This window comes from Oculina patagonica, chromosome 4 (genome assembly GCF_052425735.1).
Source record: "Oculina patagonica isolate OP01 chromosome 4, crgOcupat, whole genome shotgun sequence".
NCBI classification, from domain to species: Eukaryota; Metazoa; Cnidaria; class Anthozoa; order Scleractinia; family Oculinidae; genus Oculina; species Oculina patagonica.
The window spans coordinates 46,050,150-46,078,099 of record NC_135761.1 but is presented as its reverse complement, the minus strand read 5'-3'; the positions used below and the strand labels follow the sequence as shown (position 1 = coordinate 46,078,099).

General features: G+C 39.2%; 2 protein-coding genes across 3 annotated transcripts; both read right to left on the bottom strand.

Moving 5' to 3' along the window:
- Positions 1-917: 917 nt before the first annotated feature.
- Positions 918-11,614, bottom strand: LOC144650325 (E3 ubiquitin-protein ligase rfwd3.S-like). Of its 2 annotated transcripts, none has more exons than XM_078509976.1 (12): positions 11,099-11,614; positions 10,304-10,395; positions 9,432-9,728; positions 8,793-8,934; positions 7,501-7,599; positions 6,524-6,684; positions 5,402-5,608; positions 4,882-4,979; positions 3,716-3,807; positions 3,499-3,586; positions 2,845-2,987; positions 918-1,735 (listed from the first exon to the last, which is right to left on the bottom strand). In XM_078509976.1, exons 1-12 carry the CDS (start codon positions 11,504-11,506, stop codon positions 1,583-1,585), a joined length of 1,980 nt encoding a protein of 659 aa, XP_078366102.1. In that variant the 5' UTR covers positions 11,507-11,614; the 3' UTR covers positions 918-1,582. The 2 variants fall into 2 exon arrangements, with proteins under 2 accessions (XP_078366102.1, XP_078366103.1); XM_078509977.1 differs by having other exon boundaries at positions 8,793-8,931.
- Positions 11,615-13,020: 1,406 nt separating this feature from the next.
- LOC144650324 (monocarboxylate transporter 10-like) lies at positions 13,021-26,747 on the bottom strand. Its single transcript, XM_078509975.1, has 6 exons — positions 26,455-26,747; positions 19,226-19,305; positions 18,740-18,936; positions 17,499-18,067; positions 16,105-16,474; positions 13,021-15,406 (listed from the first exon to the last, which is right to left on the bottom strand). The coding sequence occupies exons 3-6, from the start codon at positions 18,909-18,911 to the stop codon at positions 14,931-14,933; spliced, it is 1,587 nt and encodes a 528-aa protein (XP_078366101.1). The 5' UTR covers positions 18,912-18,936; positions 19,226-19,305; positions 26,455-26,747; the 3' UTR covers positions 13,021-14,930.
- Between the last annotated feature and the right edge of the window lie 1,203 nt (positions 26,748-27,950).

Genomic DNA, 27,950 nt, shown 5'->3' with positions numbered 1-27,950 from the left:
TTTCCAGTCCCTGCAAACAATTTTTTTTCAATATTTTTCATCCCCCCCCCCCCCTCCAAAAAAATAATGGCCGTCCCTAAACGCTAAACGTTTCTTCTGTTCAGAAGTTAATGCATCGCCATTAGAAAAATAAACAGCAACGGTTTTACTGGAAATGTAGTCGTTAGAAATGGCATGTGTAGCCGTAAGGTAAAGAATAACGCGAGGAGAAGCGGCTTTTGGTAATATTCAAACGAAAATTTACTTCTCAATGTGGGGTTAATCCCGTTGAAGCCCTGAATTTTTTTCAGGCTTCTTTATTCCAATTGCTTAAATTGGAAATTCACTGCGATGATCATTTATCACTTTCAAAAGGTAACTCTGTCGTGCGTAACCTAACCTGCGATCAGGCGTTATTTTTCTCGCTCAACGGGAAAATGAGCCTTCCCTGAGCCTTCCCTACGGCTTTTTAACCAAGCCAAAGTATATGAGTCGCAAAGCACCCAGCCGTAGCGACTGACAAATACAGCATTTCCTCCGCGAAAATAAAAAAAATGCTTGAACTGAAAGACGTTTGAATTCTTCCATGATATGTTCGAACAACAATGCCCAGCATAAACCTTCTACTCGTACTAACTGCATGCAAAAAAAGTCGATATCTCGAAGAGATCTTTGATTATGATCAGATCTGTGAAGTGTATCTGATTGGTTCTTTGATATATGGAAAGTTATAGCCAATAAACAACCAATCATGCTTGATTAGGATCTCTGTCAAAATAGTTCATTAATTATGGAAATATTTGGTAAAAACAAATCTCACATCTCTACTGCAAGAGGTTGAATAAGGGTGTGATGGTAGAGGAATCTCTTTTTCATGCTATAAAAGAGTGATTATAATTTTTGCCTTATGAACTGGCATACTGCTGGAGAAATCAACTCATTATTTAATAACTCTACAAGAATGATGCAGATATGAACAGTTTCTTGAGTCAAATTTATTTTAAAAATATAATAAGAGTAAAATATAACTTTACATATTAAATTTAAATTGTAACATCTATTTTAGCATTGTTCTGTTGCTCAATAAAATTGTTGTAACACTTGCAACCCGCCCTGGCTTCTGCTTCAAATCTCTGATGCATTTTGGAAGAATATAATGTTTTGTGTAATTATTTGGAAGAAGGGAAAAATAGCTGTCAGACCTTCAGTGAGGACTGTGTAGTGACTCACATTTTGAACTCTTTCTGAGCTTTTCAAGCTTAGGCACATGGTCAAATTGAAGTAAAAAAGCATAGGTGCCTCTCAAGAACATTGTGAACAAGAATCCTGACTTCCCCTTGTGACCTCTTAGCCTGCAAACACGTCTTTGGTCTTCTGTCTTCTCCAGTAGTTTCATGCAGCACTAAAAAATTGATTTCTGTTTCAGGCTTCTGTCCACCACATTAAGGTACCATACATGTACATGTACAGTTCTGTCCATTGCCTTGAAGTACCGGTAATTAACACTGGACAAAGGACACAGCAGATACAGTCTGTACCCCAGGGTGTGTTCAAAGTGATCACAGAAACTGTCTGACTTTGTCTTCAAAATGTACCACTATTTTTACAGCCATTTGTAAATGGTTAATTTCTGTTCATCAATTGAGGCCATAAAGTCACTGCCATTAGCAGCAAAGGGAAGAACATCTAATATCTCCTTTCCTTGGTTTGATAATTTCTGTAGCTGCTTTCCATTGCTGCCATTCCATATTAAAGTCTATGTGAAATAACAAGCAACAAACAATTTAAAAAAAACTTGCTGATAACAAGGGTCATCTTAACGTTATACCAGTGATAGAGGTACAATTCTAGACACAGTTGATAAGATAGCTGCCATGTTTCCTTGCCTCTGTATGTTGGTTTGGGGGATGAACAGCAATTGTTGGGGGGGGGGGGGGCAGGGCATGGACACAGCAATACTGATGTAATGAAAAATTTAATCGTAGCGCAAATTGTAGGTACAGTTACGCTGGGGGTGGGGATTCCCATATAAATTGGAGGGGCATGTTAATTGTCTCACTTAGCCTAGAGGTGTAAATTACGGATTTTGGTCTCATTATTATGCATAAGCCCTGGCTTTTTGTTGGATTGTTGACTGTAGTTAAAATATTGCTGATCTTCTTGCAGATAGTCCTGATACCTGCCTGGGATTTTCTTAATTACCAAACACGTCACAGAATTCAGAAGATTGCTTACTCAAAACTTTAAACTCTTACGGTCATTGCCCTGAAATAGAACTGAACACAATTTTTTAACCAAACTTCGCCTATTGGTTTATTACTTTAAGGAAACTTAAATTTTGAAATAAAAAAGGGGGGTCACCAGATTCGTTTAGGAGCAGGAAGACCTTGTATCTTCCATATAATGCCTTTAAAATTCCTCTGCGAGTACTAGCAAAGTACACGTTTTTAGCGATAATTTATTTTTTAAACACAAGAATTGATCTGTTTTCATTTTACAGAAAGAACTTGATCGCTACACCCAAAATATGAGAAAAAATCGATAGGTCACCAGACTCGTTTACGAGAAAGCGACAATTTACTTCTCTCGCGGACTAAGCCACATAGAAAAAAGCCGCCATTTTGTTTATGTGCGCGCGCTTATTACGCGTAAAATTCTGCGCAGCAAGGATGCGCAATGCAATACAGGGCAATGACCTTAACTTTATACATCCAGAAACTCTTCAAACATTTTGCTACTAACAGTGTCACTTTCTGAGGGCTTATGTGTTGCCTAGCACTAAAATGACAGATGATGATGTAACGTTCTGCAAAAAATCAAATCTTGTCTAATTTTTCTAACAAGTGGTAGCCAGATAGAACTTACTGATGAGGAGCTCTCATCACCAGCTGCCACCATAAGGGTATTACGATCATCAGGACACGTGAATAGCCTGGATTTGCTGAGAAGTTTCTGTGTCGGGCCGCCAACACACTGATTGATGGCTTGACAGGTGCACAGACTGGCTTCTGTCAAAATAAAAGCACAGAAGGGAATTTATACATGTACATGTATTATCAGTACATTGTCTTCTAGCAGAGCGGAGATGCACACTGAGGGTCAAGCAATTATTTTGTGAATTTCATAGCATGGCTGCCTTCATACACCCATTAATTCCCATCCAAAGAGACCCAGGAGCAAAAGAAACCTAGATACAATCACGCAGGATTGAGAATTTACATGTACATTTACATGTACATGTATACACCATATAAAGGTCAGTCAGTCAGCCTGATGCCAATGTGAGTAAAGGAATACATCCATCTGGTTCCAATAGTATCTCTGACACGTTAAATTTAATATTGACAAAATGATGATGATGATGATGATGATAGAAATCTCTACAGAGGAAGCTCCTGTCACATTCAATGGTTTCTAGGGAGGTTCTCATATTTTTGTGATCTCAAAAGACAATTAAAATTGAATTAAAATGCAGCCATCAGCTAACCAGTTTTGCTGCAAATGATGCACAAAACATACCTTGATCACTACCCTCCACATCTACTGCTCTTTCTGCTTGAGCGCGAGCTGTTGACACTCCGATACCATTCCCTTGCAACTGACAAACCTGCCAAAAAGCAAGAAGAAATACAGCAGATATTAATGTACTAAAAAATATTTTTGGCTAAATGTTTAGCACAATGCCGTAGCATTTAGAAAATGTGTAATGTTCAATCATAATTTAAGGCAATCCTACCAAATGTCTTGTTTGAGGAAATTTCTTAGAAGGGCGAAGTGAGAACATACAGTGCCGAGTTGATGGCTCAAATGATAAACTGGTGCAGGACCCTAAACAACAAGAGACAAATGAAACAATATTACAATGACTCAATAATGTAAAAGTTTATGTCAAAATTATCAAGGATGCAAATTAATATTTTTAATTTAAATATGTGCATAATGAAGTTCTGCAAAGAACAGCTCACAATTTCAGGACCCCATAGAAGAAAACTAATTACGGACATTAGACTCTTCACAGCCTTTCTATTTTTCAATTATGCAATTTATGAATGTGGACAAAAAAATGAGTAAAGCAATTGTAAAGCACAAGGCAGTGGGGGCTGGTGCGGCTGCGAGCAAAGAGCTTTCTGTTTTGCACTGGTGTCCAGTTCACATGGTGTCCAGTTTTTCATGTTCAACAAACAAAAAATATGCAAGGAAATAGAGGGCTGTGAAAAGTCTACTTTTACATAAGGTTACAGCTGTGAGATATTTTATTACGGTGTCAGCCAGAAAAAGGATTACAGTACAGTCATTACAGTTGACAGTTGCAAGTCATTTACCGTAAATGATCTAATAAATGCCCTCTCTCAAAAAAACGCCTCTTATCTAATAAACGCCCCCTCTGAGGTGTTAAGTTCGTATTAGACGCCCCTCTCTAATAAACGCCCCGTGTCTAATAGACGCCCCCCTCCAGGAATCATCTCAAAAACCAAGGAAATGCTCCATAGAGTAATTTCACACAATAAAGTTAGTTTTTTGCTTGACTTGGACATAGAAGAGGCCAACAACGCCAACATGGTTAAACCCGATGACGATAAAAAACGTCGAAATCAAACTATGAACGGCATCTCAAGGCTTTGCATTAGCGCAGATTAGATTAGTCTCCTACTCACAAACTCTGTTATGTATCTTACTCCAGTAGAAAACTACCCATCCTATAAGTTGTGTTGACGTTGCTACTGTTAAATTGAAATAAACGCCTCTCTCTAATAAACGCCTCATATCTATTTAATGCCTCCCCTAGGACCCCAAAAATTTAATAGACGCCCCGGGCGTTTATTAGATCATTTACGGTACAGAATATCTCAAGACAAGACAATTACATAAGAAAAGACAGAAATAAGTCATCTCCCTCTGTACCTTCAGGCAAGGTAAAATGATGTGGTAGATAGTCTGCTCCAGGTGTTTTTTCCCAGAAAGATGCTCCTTCCAGTTTACACGCAAGAATACCTCCAGGTCTGAAACAGAACAAATGTACAGTGTACATGAGTGTATGTTTCCAAGTAGCTTTCTATTTGGTGTTAATATACCATAATTCAAAACTCTTACTGTAATTAATTATGTTTGCATTACTTTTCTCAGCTAAATTTCTATAAAAAGACAGGTGCAACAGTGTACATGTATCTGTTAAATAATGTTTTCAGGTCTAAATGATTTCAAACTATTCAATTTTAATTTGCCTTTATTCCAGGTTTACATGTATTATCATAATCCTTAAACAAAGAAAAATACAAATCAAACTACATGTATTTTCATTGTTAATCATTTTGACCTAAAATTCATTTTAAACTACAATTCCATAAAATCACACACTTTCTTCTCAGATTATTTTTAGTTCACTGTCCAATGCATCTGCCTATTTTGTGCATGCACAACTCACCTCAAAGCACTGTGTGGATCTGGTGACACATGAGCGACAGAGATAACAGGACAGGATCCTCCTGTCGCACTCTGGATACTCTTGAGATAAGTATCAGTGTTTCTGACGTCAAATATCAGACAAGTGCCATTTTGAAGGCCACAGTAGATGTAATTAGTGTCATGATCGTTCCAGGCACAAGACCAGGCAGGGACTGGTGTACTGTAACTAAAATCAGGAAACAAAACTTATAGTGCTGATATTCTTCTAAAGCCTACAAGTGTGATATAATATTGATCATTTGATCGCATAATTTGATCTCGAGAAAGTATCTGCTTTTAAGTTTTATCTTAAACGTAAACTTATCAAAGATTTTATAGATTCTTAATCCTAGTTAATTAATTTTAAGTATGAATATCATCTTAGAGTTTTAAGTAGTTTTAAATTATTATTGTATTTATTTCATTGTCTTTGAAAAGCCTCTAGGGGGAAAGTCAATAAAGTATGTATGTATGTGTATGTATGCATAACAACGTAAAATGACCAGATCCTGCTATTTAAGTTTACTCATTGCTGATCTGCTTCAAAAAATAACTTCTGCAATATGGTGATTTTATCTCACCAGTGAAACAATACAAATGTATCTACTAGTCAATGTCTATAAGAAACAAAAAAACACACACAAAAGATTTAAAGAGTGCATGTAACACAATGTACTACATACAGTGGAACCTCAATTAAACAAACCTCTATATAGGGAAGTCCTCAATATAACGAACAATATCATTCCCCAAGTACCGGTAATAGTAAAATAAATTATATGGAAAAGAACCTCCACATAACGGAACCTTGTTATAGCAAACATATTTTGCCAGTCCCTTGGCCCTTCATTATAGCGAGGTCCCACTGTATTACCCCATAATCAATTTCACTGGTTTAAATGTGAAATAATTACACTTACTAAAAGAAAACGTTTTACGGCATGTGAAAATTGCACATGTACATGTGGAAAATTGCACAAAATGGTTTACTGTTCATTTATCAAAGGTTCCTTATGCCAGAAAACTATCACTGCATACAATACATATATTACCCATGAGAAATGGGACAAAAATTTATAATTCATGATATTTATCAACTTACGTTTGTACAACAGTATTGCTGAGCATACTAGTGACTCTGACTGTCTTGTCCATGCTTGCTGTCAACAACAAACCATCACCCCTACAGTTGAAAGCCACATCGCGGACTGCCTTCTGGTGGATCCGAACATACTCACAATGCTTGGAATCCAGAGAGCTCACCTAAAAGTTGACATCAAAATGATATTCCCAATTATAATGCTAATACCACCTATAGTAAATGTATTTCATGTGGTGACACTTGTAAATTTGAGTCTTTCCATGTCATCAATACTCAACAAAAATACTACTTATAAATAAAATAAAAAATAAAAATGGGAATTTGCAGTGGCACTCCCACAAGGTGGCTCTTCATCCACTGTTTCGATCAAATTGGAATTTAGCAGTGTTGATATTTGCGGTGGGAGGAAAACCGGAGAACCCGGAGAAAAAACCCTCAGAGTGAGGAAGAGAACCAACAACAAACTCAACCCACAATGATGTGATGCCGGGTCCAGGTATCAAACCCGGGCGACATTGGTGGGAGACAAACACTCTCTCTCAAACACTCATGTTATATGTGAGAAATTTACTGAAAACTACCACTTTTTAATGTACCGGAAGCCTCCAACTCACAAAGTTTTTGCACCAGACTACAACATGTACATTTAGGTGAACACACGGTAGTGGTGTTCCATATTGATTTTTTTTGTTCCAAAATTGATGCATTTCAGTGACTCTCTAGGTTACAACAGCAATCTATCATACCATAAAAATTTATACAATGTAATTACATTTACTACAGTGTATGTTAATTTTTGTCATGGATGAAGATTTTTACCAACAAATGTTGAAACCCCTAATAAACGTAAAAACTACCCTGTGAGCAGAATTCCCTTTGATCTTCAAGATCAAAAAGAACTCTGACTGGATAATTGGAAAACACAATAATTGCATTAGATATAGATGTAAATGCGTACATGTACATTTTGCACTAACCTTCACAACACCAAAGCCAGGAAAGAGCTGGTTAGGAGATGGCTTGGACACTACTAACACAGCATGGTGCTGATCAAATGCAACCACTCTGGCACCACTCTTGATATATTTAAAGAAACACACACTGTAAATGTTAGACCTGGCCCCAGTTGTTCGAAGGGTGGATAGCACTATCCATCCGATAAATCAATATCCAGCGGTTAAGTGTTGGCAAAACAAACTACTGGTACGCTATCCACTGGTCAGGATAGCGATGTATCCACTGGTCAGCGTTATCCATCCTTTGAGCAACTGGGCTCAGGGCAGGGCTGGAGACTAACTTTTGCTAACTAGCCAAGTGGCTAGTGACAGCTTTGATTCCACTAGCCAAAACTGATTTTCTGTAGCCATATTTTTCAAGTATATATATTTTTCTTTCACCATGAGGTAGAGAACATATTTTAACTTAAACTCACACCAATAAAATCTCAAACCATCTAGACACGACTTCACCAAGTATTCATCTTTATCCGGAGTATTTTTCTTTTTTTGTTGTAAGTTGTTGTTGTTGTGCAGTATCTTTGCACTTATGCCTGAAATTTTCACTGGCCATTTTGTCTAGTGAAAGTCCAAAACCTACTAGCCAAAACTGCATTTCTACTAGTCTTTGGCTAGTTGGCTACCGTTAGTCTCGAGCCCTGCCAGGGTTATAATTATGACAGTCAATACATGTGATTATCATTTTGGACTTAAGGTTACCATCATCCTCAAATTAATTTCTTTAAGATGATATTACTTTCTCTCCACTGAGCCGAGATGTTAAAATGGCGGATAACACTATCCACTGGATAAATGGCTATCCAGTGGATAACTGTCATACAAAAACTATTTCGCTATCCACCAGATAGTGATTTATCTGGTGGATATTGTTATCCACCCTAACCCTTTGAACAACCAGGGCCTGGTGTATAAAATCAATGCACACCAGAAAAGGTACACTGTACTGGGTTGAATGGAAAACACAACAATATTGTATTGGGTAGTGAGGGGAGAGGTTTCTAGACAAAGGTCATTTATTTAATAAGTAAAAAGTTGGAAGTGCCCTAAGACTTTTAACCATCATAATTTGTCCAAATTAATTTACATGTAACTGAGATGCTTATCAACTGGAATAAAATTTACCAATTACAACCAAACTTGGCTAACACATGCATCCCAAGACTTTTGACTAACGTCAGAACTGCTAATACCAGTATTAGTATAGCAGCCGTATTAGAACTGAATATTATACAAGTATCAAGTTGATACTGTACCTGTGAAACTTGAAAAGATGTTTGAAGGACATAAGATTTCCTTGGTGTTGAACTCTGACTGGAAGTGCTCTGTCCATAGGTTCTTATGCCAGTTGATGGACCCTCAGATCCTGAGTTGCATCTACAGCATAAGCTTGACCTACTGCACACAAGCACATGATTTAGCTCCATTCTTACATACGTTGCACAGTAGAGATTAGCATCTCATTTCTCCTTACACTATTAACACCTTATCAAGCAGACATGATATGAGATGTTGGTGAACTATCAAACTTTCAGAAATACTGTAGCAATAAAAGAAAACTATGGATTTTTCTGTGTTAAATGAGTGTTTATGCACCTATCAATGGTTTGCCCCAGGATGGGGGGGGGGGGGCAACCCACAGGAATTTGACTTAGCATAGCCCTTCCTGGGTAGGGATTTTGACATCCACAACAGTCCTCTTGGTGAAAAATTTTACTCAGTACCCATCTTGGAAAGTGGAGAGAACCTGGCCAAAGGTGGGAATTTGACTCTCAACGGAGACCCAAGGGTGGGGAAATTGGCATTTGAAAACCTGAAAATGTCAAATTCCCCTGGGATTGCCCCCCCCCCCCATCCTGGCCTGGGGCAAATCATTGACAGGTGCATTACTGTACCTTTCTCTCTGTATACTAAAAACTAGTTCTTCTTGCTGTTTAAGCTGTGCAACAATCCTCTCACACTCAGCTTTAGCCAGCTGGTATTGTAACAGAGCTCTAGCCTCTCGCTCTTCTGCTTTCTGCCGAGCCTCTTTCTCTTTCTCCAGATCTGCCAGTGCTCTGTCACGTTCGGTTGTATCAATAGCCTTGAGTGCTTTGGTGTAGATGTTTCTAATGTCTTTCTTTCTTGCTGGTGCATTGCACTGAGGACACTTGTCATTTCCCCCTTTGGCCTTTAACCATCGTTCAATACAGCTTCAAGAAGATAAAACATAATAAACTCAATCAAGGGTTTCAATGACCTATAATTATTTTATACCCCATGTCACCGATCACTTACTTACATGTATAAGGGCTGTTGACAACATACAAATGTCATGTGTTCCCCTGGTGAAAAACCTTACATGATTTTTAACAATCTTTTAAGACCTGCCAAAGATCTTAAAAGATTTTTGTGTGGTCGCAACCCTTTGAGATGGTACATTTGATTTCATGTATATGTATGTCGCATGCCAAAGACACACCAAGGATCTCAACATTCTATGCCATTTCAAGACGAAAGTCAGCTGACATGGACTAAAACGAGCCATTAATCTCCTAAGACTATGATTATATGCCAGTAAGCAGTTCACTCTTGGAATCCATACCAAAGTTAGATCTTCAGAGTAACCTACATATAGAATGAAGCCAAGCCAATGTGTGCACTGAATACAGAACCTGTTCAGGGTGCAAGTATTGTTACTTTCAGTTATTACCAGAAATGTACATGTACCAAGGCAAGTACAAAGGACAAAGTGGAAGTGTCAAGGCAATGTACAAAGGTTACTAACCTTCTTCCAAATAGATGGCCGCAGCTGAGAGATGAAAGCCTGTGAGAGCCTGAGTTTGACCATGGCTCAAAACAAATTGGACAACACTGTGACTGTAAGATAACAGAGAAACAAGCATCAGCAACTTATCTGTACAATTTCAACCTTGGACTAGTAAAAAATTAACCCTGCAAAACTAACAAGTATGTTAATTCAAAACGCCAATATTTGAGCCATCCAGTTCTTGTTAAGTGTTGCATGGGAAGAAAAAACAACATTATACCATAGTAAATAATAAAGATGGTAAATTTGGTATTGGTGGTCTAAACCAACCAGACATGAAAAATGGTCTCTTTTGGGGGTGAAAAAAGCTTGACCCCAGATATTTGTACTATACAAGTCTTGTCTAACAGGTTCTGTATTCTTCTTGACCATGTAAATGGCTGAAAAACAGCGGAAAGGTATCGTTTTAGGAAAAAAACGTTGGATAATAAACTCTTATTAGAAATTTTAGTATGAAGTATCGCTACATACATTTTCACTCATCATTTGTATTTCGACTCCCCTTTCAGGCTCGCTTAAATAATACAAGACTCAAAAATTATACAGCAATACTACAAAATAAAATGTCTAATAAGGTGATATACTGTATACTGACACAGTGATACACTGGTATTATTTTGTAATACAATGTTACATAACACCACTGGCTATTCACACCACTGTTACCATGTTTGCTCCTGTGTCAAAGCTAGACAGCAACTCAGCAAATGGCAAAAAAAAAGAAAGAAATAACCGCTCATGGGCGACACTTACATCGTCCTCTTTCTCGGGTGATTTGATCGGTGATTTAGCACTCTTAACTTTAGAAGTGTTTTTAGAGGACGGTTTTGAGGCCTTGTTTTGAAACTCGTCTGGAGAATTCACCGCTGAAACACCCAGAACTTGTACACTTCTTGCAACCACTGGGGTAACATTCTGAATCGACGACTGCATTTCTGTATCTTCTGGGGCATTATTTTCATTATTTGGTGGTTGTATGTCTTCACTTTCAGCGCCATCTCCGCCAGTGTCGATTTCCATTTCTTGTTCAGCATTTTCGTCTTCTCGGATACCCCTCGTCAAATCCACAACATTGCTGCCTGCATCCCTGTCTGTATCTATCACAATTTCTTGAGCAATTTCTTGAACTTCTACTACCTCTTCGTGTAGAATAGAAGCCATCAGACTTCACTGTCTTCTAACAAACTGTTATCGTTGCATAATTCCGATGAAATGTTCTAAATCAAACGCTCTGCAGCGAAATTCACAATACGCGCCATTTTCTAATCTTCTGCGCATGTCTGTTTGTGTTGTGGCCCAGTTCCCGCGGTTCGCGTTTCCAGCCGCTGGTCAAGGGGACGTGGGCTCTGGAAAAGAGATCGATCAGTCTGGTGCAGCCGTCAAACAGGAAAGCACGCAGGCTAAAAAAGAATCCCAAAGTGCAGTAAAAAGCAGAGGCCTAGAGGTAAAACGTTTCTGGACGGAGAAACATCCAGAAACAATCGTCCCCAGGGAGGTTTTCTCTTCAGTCCTATCCCCGTAGACTAGAAGGAGAGATGGGCCGGGGATGGGGGAGGGGGAATGAGCTTTCCGAAGAGAAAACTGTTGATTAAAGGACTGACGAGTTAACTTGGAATTAACCACCGTAGCTGACATTTAAACTGTAAGCCCTTCGCCCAAGCATTTTTTGTTTCGTAAATACTCTTCTTCTTTGGTCATCGTAGTTTAACTAAAAATAACACGCAAACTGCGGTGATTGTTAGAAAAAAATAGACCTTTTACTTGACGTTTCGTATGCCTCAACATATACACGTACATCTTCAGAAGCTGGAAGTAACCGTTAAAATGAAAGTACAACTAAATTTAAATTAAGAAAAAAGGATTGACAGATGACGAAAAACAGATGATAAAAAGAAATAATAATAATAAAATAAAATACAATGAAATAACAGTTCGCACAAAACAAATTGTGCAAACTAGTAAACACAAAGTTTTTCGCTGCTTGTTTGTTTGTTTGCTTGTTTTTTGCTCGGACGGAGAAAGGTTAGCCTGCATGTAGTTCGAAGAATCCCACGGCGTTCAAGAAAGTACCCCTGGTACCCAGTGTTGGTTTAAGTTCGAAACATCTGTTTTTTATCAAGTTGCTTATAATTTTAGTCTCCTGCTTTTGTGTTTTACTTGCCTTTCGACCCAAATTCCTTATTTTTTTAAAAACAACATCAGGAGCAACATACATAATTTTCTGCTTTAAAAACTACCTTCCATTTTTTTATTTTCCTGTAAAAACATTTTCCTGGAGCCTGATTTCGTTGCATTCCACGCCCAATTCAACCGAGCGTACTCTTAAGAAATATCGTGACATCATCGAACAGCTCGTAGTTGTGTGAAGCCACGGACTAAAACGTACCCTACGAGGTGGGAGTGGGTGGGGAAAGATCCTCACACCCCCGTTGTCTCGGCTGTATTATCCTTCGCGACAGTTTTTTTGGCAACACTTCTCCCCACTAACTTGTTGGGGGAGGAAGCGTCGCGTGACAGGCCAAACAACGGCTGCGAAGGAGACTACACACCCCTGTAGTGTAAGTAGACTTATCTCTCAGCTCTTCAAGGTACAGGCGGTTCATGGCATTGCCCAGAACCAGAAGCATATCACCTAGAGCATGTCACTTCCCTTTAATGACCTTGGGACAATGCTGGGGATTATCAGAGCTCCCAGCTGACCAATCAGGATCTCGGATTTTTTTTTTTGCCCTTATATGGAATCGCTCTCGGCTCTCTGCCAGAACTCATACAATGCACTTTTGTATTCCAGCTTTTCCACCAAGTCGAAAAGCCCTTTTTACTTTTTCTTCTTTACTAACTCTTATTACTTATTCTCCATTACCACTCAAATTAAATTAATATAAATAATTTTAATTGTGACCCCCGTTTCACACACTCGCAAACATTGTAACTGACTCGTCCCCAGTCGTCTTTTGAGTCCGTCTTGAGTTGACTGCTGAACACGGAGGGAACCATCCTTCGCGTCTTGCAATTTTCGCATAAGAGACGACTGGGGACGAGTCAGACATTGTAAGGTTTTCTGATCGTTTCTGACGAATTGAACCTTTTGAAGATATTAACCAAACGTATATTTGCAAGGCATTGGCCGTTCCTAACTTGTTTGATTCACCTTTTTTTCTTAAATATGTAAATCAATAATTCTGTTTCTCGTTTTCTGTAAAGCTCACATGTGCCATATGCTGTATCTTAGTGAGGCAGCACTTTGCACATAAAAAGTTCAACGTTGAACCAGTCATTAAGCCCTTTATAACAAGAGCAATACTACATACTGGACAGTATCTTCCAGTAGTTTGCCTTGAGTATCAAATGTTCTCAACTTTTTAAATAGAGCTATGTCACAATATTTCAGGCAATTATCAGCGCAAAAAAATGTCGTTGAGTATAAGGATCTTCACCCACCCATCCCATTCCCCTCCCCCCCCCCCTTGCGTGCACCGCACAAAAAAAATTTCTTGAGTAGTAAAAATGAAATCAGTGTTAGTTGCTGTATAAGAAGTAAAACAAATAGGATTGAAAAAGCCAAAAAAAAAAAAAAAAACTCCGCACAACTAAAATGATTGGATAAAAATGATCTTAAGGTTTTAGCTAAAACACAATCATTTATTTCAAACAGTCATGAGCTTACAATTCAATAATGAAAAAAAAAAAACAGTTTTCGCCAGTCTTAATATTCTGTGACATAACCCATTCAAGAGTGCCGAGGAAATGAACAGTTCTAGGACAACTTTACCAAACTACACGTTTGTTATCGATAAGTTTAAATCTTGTTGATAGGAAAATGCTAAATATTCAACTATAGTTGTTACAATCGTCATATAAATTCTGTTACGTTTGTTCGAATTTTACTGAGCCCGCGATGATCGGTTTTTTGCGCCAGTGGTGGTGCTATGCAGAGTGGCGTCACGCGTTTTTAATTCTAAAATTAAATTCCAAAATAGTTCTTCAGTTAATTACTAGCTCGAATGACATTGGTAAAGTTGTCTGAAACGTTCTAATTCTCTACCAAAGCACTGAGGTGGAGAACATCTAATGCCCAAGGCTTTCATATACAATTCTGTACAATTCCCATCGTTTTCTCAGAGTGACTTCCAGACACTTGCAATGTCTGTGATTCGAGGGCTTTGTCGTCGACGAACTTCCTTAAAGACAATAAATAATAATTTTGATATCAAAGATTCATCGACAGTGTTAAACATTGTCTCTCTCGCTCTACAAGGGCGATGTGTCTACGATCAAACTGTTCTGATAATCGAAAATAATAACAAAAAATAAAATTGAATAAATCAAAAGGAAAAAAGTTAAACGAAACAAAAACGATGTAAAGCTAAAACGCTTCTAAAAACAGATGTTGCTGCTTACAGTTAATTCACTGGATCCCTTAAAAACATCGACCCTTGGAATTAAACTATTGCCCTTTGTGATTCTCCTCTGTTACTTTCATGTCCTTTTTTTTGTGCGATCTTCTGATAAGGCCTCGCCACAATCTCCTCACTTATAAACATTTTTTTTAACTGTGATAAATAGGTTATTTAATTTAGTAGAGTTAAACGATGGTCTCTCTGTTTGGGTCCAGTAAATGGACCCAGACATCGCTTGATGAATAGTCACTAAAATTTCCCGGACAACAGTCTTGTTGATTTACGAGCTTTGGCATAGAAAAGTACTTTTCGAGTATAAATCCAAGTCCTGAGTCATCAGATTGTGTTTTGGCAATGGTAGATTCCAAGACATTTTCTACTAAAGATACAGTCAAGTCTTTCTTTCCGTAATCTTGCAATGATTCCCTTTCAGAATCAGAATAATACGATCCAGAGTCCAAAGTCCAAGATCTTGTGGCCTCACTTGAAGTGGATGATTGGATACGCATACGGAAGCCATTTGTACGCATGCGCCACTCTTCCACCACTTCCGGCGGAAGTAGGAAAGGAATCAGGAATAATAGGCAAACTCCAACTGTCGTGAAAGCGCCGGCCATGTAAAACGCAGGCTCGTAGTTTTTGGTAATGGCGTACATCCAACCTGTCGAAGGAAAAAGGAAGTCTCAACCAGTTGTTATGTTACTAGTTAAACTGATTTTCTAGGTATCTTTCCATAATTTAAAATGTAGCTAAACCCAAAACCCCGAACGTAAGGCTAACGCTCAAAATTTCCAAATTCGTCACTTTACCGTTTATTTACTTTTATCAACACCGACGCAGCACAACAATTCGTTTCGAAACTAATGGTTTTGCTCATTGACTAAAAAAGGTTAAGTCTGCATTGGTAGTAGTATCTTTATCTAAACACGGTAAAATACAGGCCCCTTATTTATATTAATTACTTACAATAATCTATTATACATTATAAAAGTTCATTACATTAAATATTAAAACAATACCTATTACTAAAGCCTTGTAGCTCATACCGCCGGAGTTTATTCAGCTTTCTCTAGCATTAAACGACTAGGATTATTTCTACTGCCCCTTAGATGGTATGGGGGATGCTAGTCTACGTAGGGTTACCCCACAGCATTATTTCACCAGTACCCATTCACACACCTGGGTGGAGAGAGGCACTATGAGAGTAAAGTGTCTTGCGCAAGAACACAACACAAGTGATCCTGGCCGGGGCTTGAACCCAGACCGCTCGATCGGGAGTCCAGCGCGCTAATTATAACCACTAGGCCACCGCGCCTCCCAGTTGTCCCTGTTTGCGAAGGAGATTAAGCAAACACTTACCGGCTACCGGAGGTCCTAACATCATTGGAATACCGGTGAAGAAGTACATGACTCCATAGGCTGTCGCCATCATTTTCCTTCCAGCTATATCTCCGGTAAGAACAGCAATAAGGACAACAAAACAGCCTTCATGAAAGCCAAACACGATACAATACGACAGCAGAGCTTTGTATGTAGTGAAGAGAGGGAGGAGAGTGGTTAGAACGCTACAGACAAGCAAGCACATTTGATAGAGGTACACGCGATTGACGCGCGGATGGTCGGCTATTCGACCGAACACAATCTTGCCGACTGTCTGGGACATTGCCATGTAGCCGACCAGCACTGCGCTGTCTTGTTTTTGTATACCAAGGTCTTGTCCGTGCCGCACCTGTAAAACATTGGAAGGAGAATAAAAATAGAGAGGGTTAGAAGAAGTAAGGAGGTATTGTCACCGCACACGCAGAGTTGGAATACCCCATGTGGCAGACGTTTTCTCGGAATTTATATCAGTCGATCGGTACACATATTCTGATATCATTTTAACAACAACCTGAAGAAGATCAGTGAAACTGATCGAAACGTCGAATTTTAAATATTCTTAACCTCGGAAAAGATCCCGGAAAACAGTAAATAATTGTAATTTCTTAAGATGAGAGGTGAAAGTTTCAGAAATAGGACAATTAAATTTGTCAGCCAATAAGATGTCATACTTATGCTTCACGCCGATTGTATGTTACTTTTCCCGCGCTTTCTATCGGTTGCCCGTTTCCCGCGCTTGCCACTTGTTGCATGTTTTACCGCGCTTGTCAATGACGTGTTCTACGATTTTGGTAGCCTATTTTTCCCGCCCTTGCGACTGGCCACGTGCTTTTACTTGCTTGTTGCCGGTTGCGCGTTCTCCATCGAGTTCTAATTGACTTGTAGTAAGCTTTGGCTTATTGCAAAAGTTAACTTAAGGACTAAACAAAAAAATAGTTCGTGTTAAGTTGTTACATAATTTATTTCCATTGTGTCTATAGTAAAGTAACTTCTGTTTAAAAAGCTGGAAGAGCCCTTTGTATAGAGCTTCTCTTCTGAGCCCAGCCCAGGGAAGTACTCAGGGCTTGATTAAAGAAAATTAAATAAAGATTTAGATTAAAAATAATCTCAAGATTCGTGGTAGTGCCTTGGCTACGTCGTTCTGCGAATAAGGTACAAACAAACGTGTATTTGTAATGTTTTTCTTTGTGTCATATCTATCCCTCTTTCTGGAAGTTTAAGGTCAGAAATTCGGCTTAGGGATTTAATTTTTGATACAGTGAATATTTCGGGTTTTGTTGGAAGTCTGGGTCTTGATTTTTGCCTCCATTTGATCATCCCCGTCATTTGAAATCCCAAGTACCCCATCCCCCTGGGCTTCTAAGTTCACCTACCAAATGCACATATGGTATGTAAAATCCAAACAGCACTAGTCCAACGACAGCAATCCACACAATGTAAGCCTTGTTCTTGAAAAGCGAGAAATCAAACCGTTTAGTTTCCTCTTGATAATCATCGGGATCACTAAAATCCATCGGCGCAGGCACCAAATAGTAGATTAAACCGCTGATCACGAGAAGTAACGAGGTCGCACTGAGAATGCGGAGTGCGTCGCGCCAGTAGTAGTTGTCGAGCAGAAGACTGAGTGCGGGCGCAAGTGATATCGTTCCCACTCCAGCTCCAGCCAGGCCAATTCCATTGGCAACTACTAGGTTCTTTGAGAAGTAGCCGCTGAGCACTAGAACCGAGGACACGTAACACATGCTGGAGCCCAGGCCGAATAGGAATGAGTACGTGACGTACATCCGGAAAATGCTGTCGACGAAGGACGATAGTAGAAGACCAATTCCGACTAATATTCCACCGAGTGTGGTAACCGCCTTGCAACCAAACCTTTTACACAGAAAGCTGCTCAGAGGCGAGAAAACGAAAGTGAGGCCAAATGATATCGAGGCTACCCACGCTGTGGAAAAGAAGAAATTGTGAATAATTAGTAAATAAATTCTATACAGGGGATCATTTATGTTTTGAATTAGACTAAAATTACAAGCATAATTCAACTGACTAACGCTAGAATACTTGTTTTCAATAAAACTGGAAACACGGTGTCCAGAAAAAGGGGCAGTTTAATATCTCAATTTATTAAACCTTCAACCGATTGTAAAATATTAACTGTATTGCATATCACATTTTATATTAATTCGTTTGAGCTGTGGTCGCATCTGTAAGAGGTACCAGGGAAAAGGCCATTTTAAGAGAGAGAGGCAGAGAGAGTTAGAGTAAGAGAGAACAGTCCTTAGAAAATCATGACATTTTTTTCTTAGAAATTATAGTCGTCGCTCTGAATGTTATCAGACGAAACCTCTATATTATATCACACTCAACTCTCTTAATTAAACGGACACGGTCAAAACCGGCCTTAACTGTCCGTTTTAGAGACGTGACCGTTTTATAGGGGAGTTTAGTTACAGTAAAATGACTGAAAAACAACAGGGACGGAACCAACACCAGGTGTCCGTCTTAGGTGTCCGTCTTATAGAGGTGTCCGTTAAGAGGGAGTTGACTGTAATTCGGTTTTTAAGAATCAAAGCTAGCGCGGAAGAGAGGGGGTTAAAAACCTTCAATGGAAGTTTACCTGTAGTGGCCTTGCTTTCTCCAAACTCTGTCAACAGATCAAGGTACAGCAGGCCAAATACATTGTGGATCCCCATGACAACGAACTGAGTCATGAACGAGCCGAGAACAGCAAACCAACTCAGGCCTCCGTCAAGGGTCCCAGGCACTCTAAAACTTCCTTTGTGCATCATGTTTTGTTTGAATTTTTTTTGCAGCCTGATGATTGGAAAAGAGAGTAGGGTTTTTGATAGTGTTCAAGAAAGCTGTTGTTTTATTAAACTAGCTAAAATCAGTCTTGCAAATGTCTTAGGAAAACCATCACCAAAGTGCTAAACGTTTACAGGGTTTGCCTTAAAGTTGTGTATGTATCTTAGATTAAGTTATTTCACATGCCAATGTTCTGTTGTGCGTTTTCGGTTTATAAGTTGGGGCCTTACTCAATTGATTAGTGTGCTTTTAAAGTTAAAAAAATGAAATGATATAGCAAACAATATAATTGATTTACCTGTCAAAAGGTGGTATAAACTTCTAGCTTCTTTCCAAACTACGCCTAGTTCTCAGATCTCCTCCACTCTGGGAACCAAACTGCATAAAATAACAAAAACTTAGAGTCAACGAAAAATGTTAGCACTTTACTTTCTTAAAGCGTGCAAAAGGGAGATTTTGACGGGTTGACTGACGGTGACATTTTTTTGTTTTGCAATTTGTGCCCGGTAGTCTATTTCCTCCTTTTTTTAAACGTTTACGCCATTCCCTTGTCTGTGCACTTCAAAGAGAAGAAAAGGCTAGGGAAATTAATATGGAACTGCTGAACTCATAAAATCGTACTGCTGATGGTACGTCTCAAAGAGTGGTCCACCTCAAAGTTACAACTTGTTTATATAACGTTTGCTCGAATTTCAAATTTCTGAACGCAATTAAGCATGTGGTACTGTCTCGATACTGTCGTACAAGCTACCACGGTTCTAACTTTAAAGACTGTAGTGTATCACAACTCAAGTCGAATCCGCTTAGCAATACATTCCTGTAACGTTTTTTGCTTTTCCGAAATCTTTCTAAGTAAATTTTCTACAAAATTTATCAAATTTTTACTTTGGCATTTTTAGGAGTTTAAGGGTTAACTTTGAATAAAAAAAGATGGCAGTTTTTGAAGATTTTGTATTACTGACATAAAGTTAACGAGTTTTGGAGACGACAACTTAACTCGCCTCGGAGATTCTCGACGTTTTACTCTTTCGTTTTTAAACCATTCTCGCATGGAATCGGACAGTACTTGATTGTTAATTTTCAATCGCAGTCTTTTCAGTAAAGTAATAGTAGTCGTGAGCCCACAAATCCCACCTTTTCTTTAAAACTGCCGATTTGACGAGCATGCAGTAAAGCCGCCAGAAAGGACGGCCGGGGCAAATGCCACCTCGACGCTGTCGTCAAACGGCATTTAGTCTGGTATGCAAGGAATTCTGGTGTGCAATGAGCATGGTAAAGTTTAGCCTGTGGACAAGCTCTCCGGCCGGGCTCGCTTCTCTCGCCGATCTTTTTCCCTCTGCCCCAATTGAGTTTGAACGAAGTGAATCAAGATACTTTATTCACCGAATGTTGAACGCAGAAGTGCACAAAAATATCTTTCAATAATAAAAAAAACTTTTGAAAAACTTAATTAAGCAAAAAATAATCCAATAAGGAACAAGGATGCTTAAAATTGAGGAACATTGAGATGGAGTTACCAATGCAGAATTCAGGCTAATTTTTCCGGCAATATAGTATGTAGCATCCGTGACTTAAAATCATAAAGAGAGCTTCCGATCATATTAACTTCATGGTCGGCAATTTTCAGTCCAGGGCAAAAAGTTTTCGGTAGGAAGTCTAGACATTAAGCTTCATAAGCTTCAGCAGGCACTTTCCTTCTTGTTTTTTGTATCACGAACGCTAGGAAGCAACTAGGAGGTTTTTGCTAATTTATCTCTCTCCTCGCCCTTTCCTTTGGTAGGCTAACTTAGCATGGCCAGAAGGCACTTAGCTAGCTCATTCATAAGCCATAAAATTAAAACAAAGCACCATGCCACCACAGAGATATTTAACGTTTGACCCGAAGTCAGTAAATATTTATAGATTTCTGGTTTGACGGAATATTTGTTCCAAATGTTACAGCTCGCTGAAGGCAGAAGTCTAAAGTCTGATCTAAAAATAGGTCTCCAGTGCGCTTTCAGGGAAATTTCATGTCACGCTATTGATAACATTAAAGCTGATTTTTAACAAAAAAATAGGGAAAGGTATATCGACAAAATTTTGCATATACCTCGGATAAGTTTAATTCTGACGGCCGACAAAACTGTGAATATGATAGATTGCCCAAAAATCATGCCGCAAAGGAGAATCCGGCGATTCTTCTATAGAGTGCTTGGTAACCGCGCAGGATCTATAAAATTAACTGCAAAATGGCGTCGATCGATAGAAAACTTCGTGGTGGTCTAAGCGCTAAAGTATGATATCATATCACACAAAGTATTGATAGATCGTAATCAATTCGTTTCCTTACTGTCTCTTATCATTTTAACACTGAACGGTCTGTAACTAAAAACGTCGTTTCTCTCTTTGGTGATGTGTTATTGCTGCATTTTCAGTCCGATATTTACTTCAAAAATTGTTACTGTTTCTTTTCACAAGCCATATCTTCAGCTGAGGTGTCACGCGACAAAATTGTCACCTGTTTATTCATAATCTCTTTGGAGTGTGCTTCTTTTTCTCAGAAAAACCTGAATCACGACAATTACAAACAGGATCTTCCTGTATGAACTAAAAGTTCCGTGACAAGGAAAAGGGGTTTTAATTCTAAGCGGAATATTTTGCATTCATCCATGCGACCTACAACCGACTTGAGTGATCAATTTCCGATTCCAATCAAAAGCAATAATCTATTTCACTGGCAAATAGATTCCTATCAGTTGTTTTGTCGAAAACTTTGGACTTAGAGCAAAAAAAGATGTTAAAGTCAATCGACAAAGCAAGCTAAAAGATAGTCCAGTCCAGGAACTCTCTCTTTCATTGGGCGCGCGGAAGAGAGAGTTCAGGGACTGGACTAGCTAAAAGAATGCTTCAAGTTTTCCCCTTTTAAAATTTTGAAACTGTACCTCACTAGAAAGAATCGGTGTTAGATATGGAAAAATTCATCCGTAGATAATTTTATGTTTGGATTCGATTGATATCCGATCGATACATTGCCCTTGTGGTTTGAACTATACCAACGTGGTTTCCATTAGCCGCGCAGTTCCACAAACAAATCTTTCCTGCTTTATAGAAATTGAGGAAATCTCAACTAGAAGTTAAAATAATAATAATAAAGGTTTGCACGAAAGTCTGAGAACGAAGTATCTGCATGCCTAAACGCCCTTCATAAAAAACTCTCGAAAAAATGATCCCTGGAAATTCCATTTGAGCGCGATGCTTTCCCATGTGAGGTCTATATGGGAGTTTTTGTTCTTATCAGAGCCGAAGTTCTGTGCTGAAATGGTGAATAAAATAAAAACAAATGAAAACAAGGTTACCGGATCCAAATCGGAACCACGCGCGAGCTTGTGCGACAACGATAAACAAAACACATTGGAAAGGTAAAGGAAGAGAGCAAAATGCTACTGACGAAATAAAAAGCATAAGCTCTGCTCACGGGCATATTTACCACAATTTTTGAATTCTTACATATAATAATTTGGATTTTCCGCTTAAAGCAACGACGACCTCTAGCCCAATGTCAGTACAATTTTATTTTAGATATGCCAAAACTATGCACATGAAAAGGATAATTGTTTGCCCCAACATGACACATATGAGAGGTGTGACGTTTGAAACAGGCCCATAAAATCAAAAACAACATTTAGCCTAAGGCGTTTTATTTACAGTGACTATCTAGGAACTTATCACGGTCGAGTTGGGTCAGGTTTCGCTTAGGAGAAAACTTCTCAGGCAGAGTCACGTTGGGAGAATTAAAGTGAAAAACAACTTGATGACTTGTTGTTGTCGATATTTGAACAATTTTTTTTCGTAGAAGAGGATCTGCATTCTTCTTAACTTGTGGTGTGACATTTATGAAAGTCTTTTCCAAGCGCAAAAAAGTGAATAAAGATAAAAAGATTTTAAAATTTTATCCCTGAGCAGAACTAATTCAACATCACGCTATGCAAGTGAGAGAGTACCGTTTCCGTACCTCTGTCATCGTGTGATCAAATCCCCAACTGAAACTCTAACTTGATTATTTAACTACAATATGCCAATAGGAAACGTTAATTAAAAGGCCAAGGTTGAAAATCCTGAAAATTTTAACTGGTGCACATTCGTACACTTTGCATTAAGATCAGTTTAGAAAAAGTTTAGGATGCATGTCTATGAACAACTTAACGTTAGGAAAGAAGAATATTAGGGGCGATCTAAACCGAAGCGCTTTCAGTTGGCTTGTTGGCAAGTGTAAACAAGGCATGGTGTTATTTTGGTCAAAATACTGAAATATATCCCCAATCCTCTTAAAGCTCCACTTCAGTTACACAAACACAGCTCCTTCTACGCGCAAGAAGTCACGTCCCGCAAAATTGGTGAAATAATTTGCCAGCCGTTAATCTGAAAATGTCCAGAGCAACTTTTTATGCTGACATTTACTTGGAAGCGGTCATCACAAATACCGGTAATTGCTTGTATAACTGGAGCGGGAAATAGTGCCGGGCACGTACTTTTGAGTGCGGTGCGTGCGAACCAAAGACACCTTTGCGCCCCAGAAAATTAGGTCCACAATTATTTTGTTAGCCGTTGCCTACTCTGCGTAACTGGCGGAACATCCGCCATGATTTTTTTTCCGATGGTAAATTTATTTATTACTCTATTGATCGGTTTTTCCGGCAAAGAATCTGCTTCTACATGTAACACTCCGAACACTGTACTTTTTAAGACATTACAGGCAATTAAAAGTCAGTAAAAACGACAAAGCTGGCGCACTAAAGTTTGATGTTTGTGAAGAGAAAATAAAAAAGTTTCCCGGGAAAACAGTTTTTCGCGGGCGGGATATTTCTTTCGTCACGCGTTATCGAACGTGACACTGGCGTGACAGTATTGCGCGATATCGCCGGTCTGTTCCTTCTGGAAGCTCTCAGATCTCAGCGGTGACCGAACACCAGAAGAAAAGAGCGGAAATCGAGCCATGCTCTTAACCAATCAGAATTGTTCTTTTGCTTTCAGTGCACAGAAATAAACTACTGTAGGGGGTCTTTGCTAACTGCAGGTCACTCCCGAGACCTTCCCCCTTTCACTCCCTTGACAACACTAGCATGTGCACCATAATCAATGCTTAGCCTTTGAATACAGGATAAGTTCTATTGTTGATGTTTATTTTATGTTCAATCGAGGCTTTCCAATGAAATAAACCACGGTCTAGTTAGGCAGTCCGCAATACAGTAATTGTTTTGCAACACCCACTCAAACCAGAACAAAACTAAAAATATCACCCCTGCGCCTGTGATATATCATGTCATGACATAATGTTGTACAATTTGTACATTCAGCGTCGCTGTATTAACCAGTTATGTCACAGGTAACTTTTAAGGACACGGCAATCGTTTCAAATATTAAAGACGAGAGAAAACAATTGTTTTAAAACAGGGAAAGCCGCATACAAGGCCGGAGACGGATCTCAAATGGGAACACCCCCTCCTCGCCAAATTTCCTTCCTGAGTCAGATCGGCAACTGAAGCGCAACTGAGCAACACATCACCGATAACTGGACGCACAAGTTTTTGTTTATAATGTTGCTATTTAAAGATGTTTCTTACTGTTTCCCCGATTTAAGGTTAAAATAAGACTTGACGGCAGGAATTAAACACATCCAACACAACTACATTTGATAACAATCGCGATAAGAAATCAGAAATACTGAGGTCATCTACAAGCGAGGTGTTCCATTTCGTTCGATCACTTCGAAAATCCTTCCAACTAATCGAACAAAGCTGTAAAAACGACGAATTTGTCTCACGAGTTGACAGAGTTATAGCGCGAAGCCACAACAAAAAATATTACAAATCGCTTATAATCCATTCTGGTAAATTTCTTTCGATCAAAAGTTTCGACACGACAATGCTGTATTACACGCCAAATCTTGCAGCCTCCCAACAACGCTAAAACTTCCCCCTTTCTAAGAAGATCATTCACAGTCTGCATTTTTGTGGCATTCTAACGCTAGCGTCACAAAGAAAAAATATTGAGAAGGGTTTACCCTGCGTGACATCGAGCGGGGTTTGCCCGGACTCGATATCTCGATTATATTACCACCGCAACGCCTCTCGTTGTTGCATGGTCGGTTAATAAGCTCGAAACTTCACATTGCGGGAGAGATCAATTATTTTTAAGGCATTAAATAAAGGAATAACATTGTCTTACCCGTGTTTGTCTGTGAGCGATTGCAAGAAGGTTTCTGTCTCGAATCAAGCGAAGCGAAGTTTAGTCTGCACGAAGTCGCCGTAACCAAGACAGCACCAATTGGGAGAATTTCGCACGATCAGCCTATCAATTATATGATGTAATCAAAAATTCTCTCTACCAGACGACGCAGTGGGTGAACAAAATTTTTCAAGAGAGGCTTTGTTCTGCTTCGTGTAGATTATCTCCAGGCAAAAAAAGTGAAAATTGTGCAATAAAATTATTTGTCAGTGTCGAAAATGAAATCTGTTTGCCGCATACAAGCAGACTATACTTGATTTTCCTGATTACAAAGAATTCGAGACTAGTAAACATTTCAATTTGCTCGAGGGGTTAATACGATTTTAAAACCAAAGAATTTTGTGGCATGCATTTGTAGCTTGTTTAAACAATGAAATCCGGTCATTTTGAAAACATTTCAAGATCATGAATTATTCTTTTGACATGTTTTGTAAACGAAAGCGTATAACTGCATTCAACAGCGATGTAAATAAGGTATTACTTCTATGCAGGTCGGCAGGTTCATCTATCTATGAAATTATACCCGGTCTGAGTGATAACTGTTTTATTGCCCCGCGAGTGGATTAAAAAAATTTCCACAGCTTTCGCCGCCCATAGAAAAGAAATCAAAAGATTTCCGTTCACCCGCCTTTCCAAAATCTAAAGCGGTCATGATAATATACCGGTTCTATGTGATATGCGACCGCTTTGAATTGGGGAAGAACATGCCACCGCCCGGGAAGGCTATAACCTTTCATATCAGTTCGGCTACAAAATATCATGCCTGACACGATGTATAAAGACCCGCTGACTTCTCCACGGATTGTTTTGCATTTTCGAGGATTTAAAACCGCAGATAGTGGCAAAGACGAAGGTTGTCAGATTAAAAATGTCAAAAAAAAATTGTCTGCACACAACTCAAGTCAGACTGACCCAAGGGTCAAGTTTCCAAAAAATTTTTAGGCAACATGAACGGTACAGCCCCGCTCTAATAGCTAGCTAGCGACCAAGCGATATATTATGCAAGGTTTTACGCGTGTATTTTGCGCCCATAAAACGAACAGCAAAAATACACTGAATAAGCGAAGACCTGGATTTTTTTTTCAGTTCTAAATTATCCGCATGTTTCCTTCGAGCTTCATAAGTATCACTTCCGAATAGTTTGGTGAACTAACTCTAGCCACGTATTAATTTCTTAAATTTTCAAGACCTCATTGCCCAATTCGATCGTTATCTGAGCTAATAAACCCGTGGAACCCAAAATAAAATAATCAAAATCCAAACCTTGTTTGGCCGCCTTGAAGTCCTGCAAAGGCCGGCTTGCCGCAACCGTGGAAATAATAGCGGATATTGGTCATCTGTAGCGAGTTGCCCTGGTTGTGTGGCACTGGTTTTCCCCGAGCCAGTTTAGCCGGCTTGTCCAGTCACTAATTTTAGCCGCGTTGGATAATGGGATATGCGCTCTCCCTGGGGGGTTCCGTTTATACGTAACTTTTTAAATGTTGCAACGGAGAGGAACTGCCCACTGCTTGCATTTGACAGTAAATTTAGCGTAAATCTCGCTGTCCATCGGCGAATGCCCGCATTAGAAACAAACGCCCACTGTAACCTACGAAATGAAACTGGATATGGGACTTCCGATGTCCACTGTTTGCTTATTTACCCACCGCATGCGAGAGACCTCCGGGCCGGAAATGAAACACAGCAATGCGGCTTTCCCCTATTCGCTTTAAGATCCGAATGGATTTTCCACGCGCAAACATGAAATCAAGAAACAGTCTCGAGCAAGAGTTATTGGGTTGAAATGCCAGTTTTAGTTTCGAATCCATGGAAAAATACACGTTTTTTTCTTTGAGAATTTCGGCCAAGTGCAAAGCCATTGACCCCGTAAAATGTTTTGATTTGGACTTCGGACTACGAGCGGCAAGTGTTCTGAAAATCGATAGCAACTGTCAATCATCTCTCTTTGTGCCTGGGGGCCTGGGGAGCGGTGCGCGAAAAGAAGGGCATTTCGCGAGACTATTTCTCACGTTAAAACACTCTTGTTTTAAAAAGGTTCAATAAAAGAAATTTATTTTTTGAAAAAAAAAAAATAGTGGATATTTTCTATTTAACTCGTATTCTTTTTCGATTTCCGTTCAAAATAGCGAAGATGATACTTCTGCAAGTGCCCCGCTTGATCTTGATAACCTTGGAAAAAATTTTCCCCTACCCTCCCATCTCTTGCCTTACATTTGCGGAACCTTTCTAAAGACCCATATTTTTAACAAATTAATATATAGAAAAAGCACATCGAAGCAAAATAAAACGTCAATCCCTCATAATTTTGGCTATGGCGGGATTAAGACAACCTTCAACAAACTGAGTCGAGCGGGAAAGAACGCACAAAACGATCCTGGTAGGGTGGGCGTGGGGACTCTGGGAGGGGGGATGGGCACGGATCAAAGCTAAACCCTGATTGGTTGTTTGGTAATGACTGTAACAGTGAGGATCCATTACCGCGTTGAAGAAGGTTTAAAAACTGGATTTTTTAATGTTCAGCTTTTAACAAAGGACAAATAACGTGCTAGTACAACGTTTGGTCACTTTTAAGCCCCAAACGTTTTTCTTGCTAAGCAGGAGCCCCTTTATGGCCATGATCGCGTGGAAGATGCGTGCAGTGTTTTTTTACACCGGATCCTGCGTTATGGAAAAGTTGACCTTTTCTGCTAGTTTAACGTGATGAAGACCTCAGTCAATTAACAAGTCAGGCTTATTGTATCTGATTACTAAGACAGAAA

What these genes read in the sequence shown, in the direction of transcription:
- LOC144650325 (XM_078509976.1), bottom strand. Translation starts at nt 11,506, where the DNA reads ATGGCTTCTATTCTACACGAAGAGGTAGTAGAAGTTCAAGAAATTGCT. An exon ending in CATCTTTTCAAGTTTCACAG is followed by an intron (nt 7,600 to 8,792) that starts GTACAGTATCAA and finishes AAATATATCAAG; the next exon opens with AGTGGTGCCAGAGTGGTTGC. An exon ending in GATCCACACAGTGCTTTGAG is followed by an intron (nt 4,980 to 5,401) that starts GTGAGTTGTGCA and finishes GTTCTGTTTCAG; the next exon opens with ACCTGGAGGTATTCTTGCGT.
- LOC144650324 (XM_078509975.1), bottom strand. Translation starts at nt 18,911, where the DNA reads ATGATGCACAAAGGAAGTTTTAGAGTGCCTGGGACCCTTGACGGAGGC. An exon ending in ACATACCATATGTGCATTTG is followed by an intron (nt 16,475 to 17,498) that starts GTAGGTGAACTT and finishes AATGTTTTACAG; the next exon opens with GTGCGGCACGGACAAGACCT. An exon ending in GTTAGGACCTCCGGTAGCCG is followed by an intron (nt 15,407 to 16,104) that starts GTAAGTGTTTGC and finishes TTCCTTCGACAG; the next exon opens with GTTGGATGTACGCCATTACC.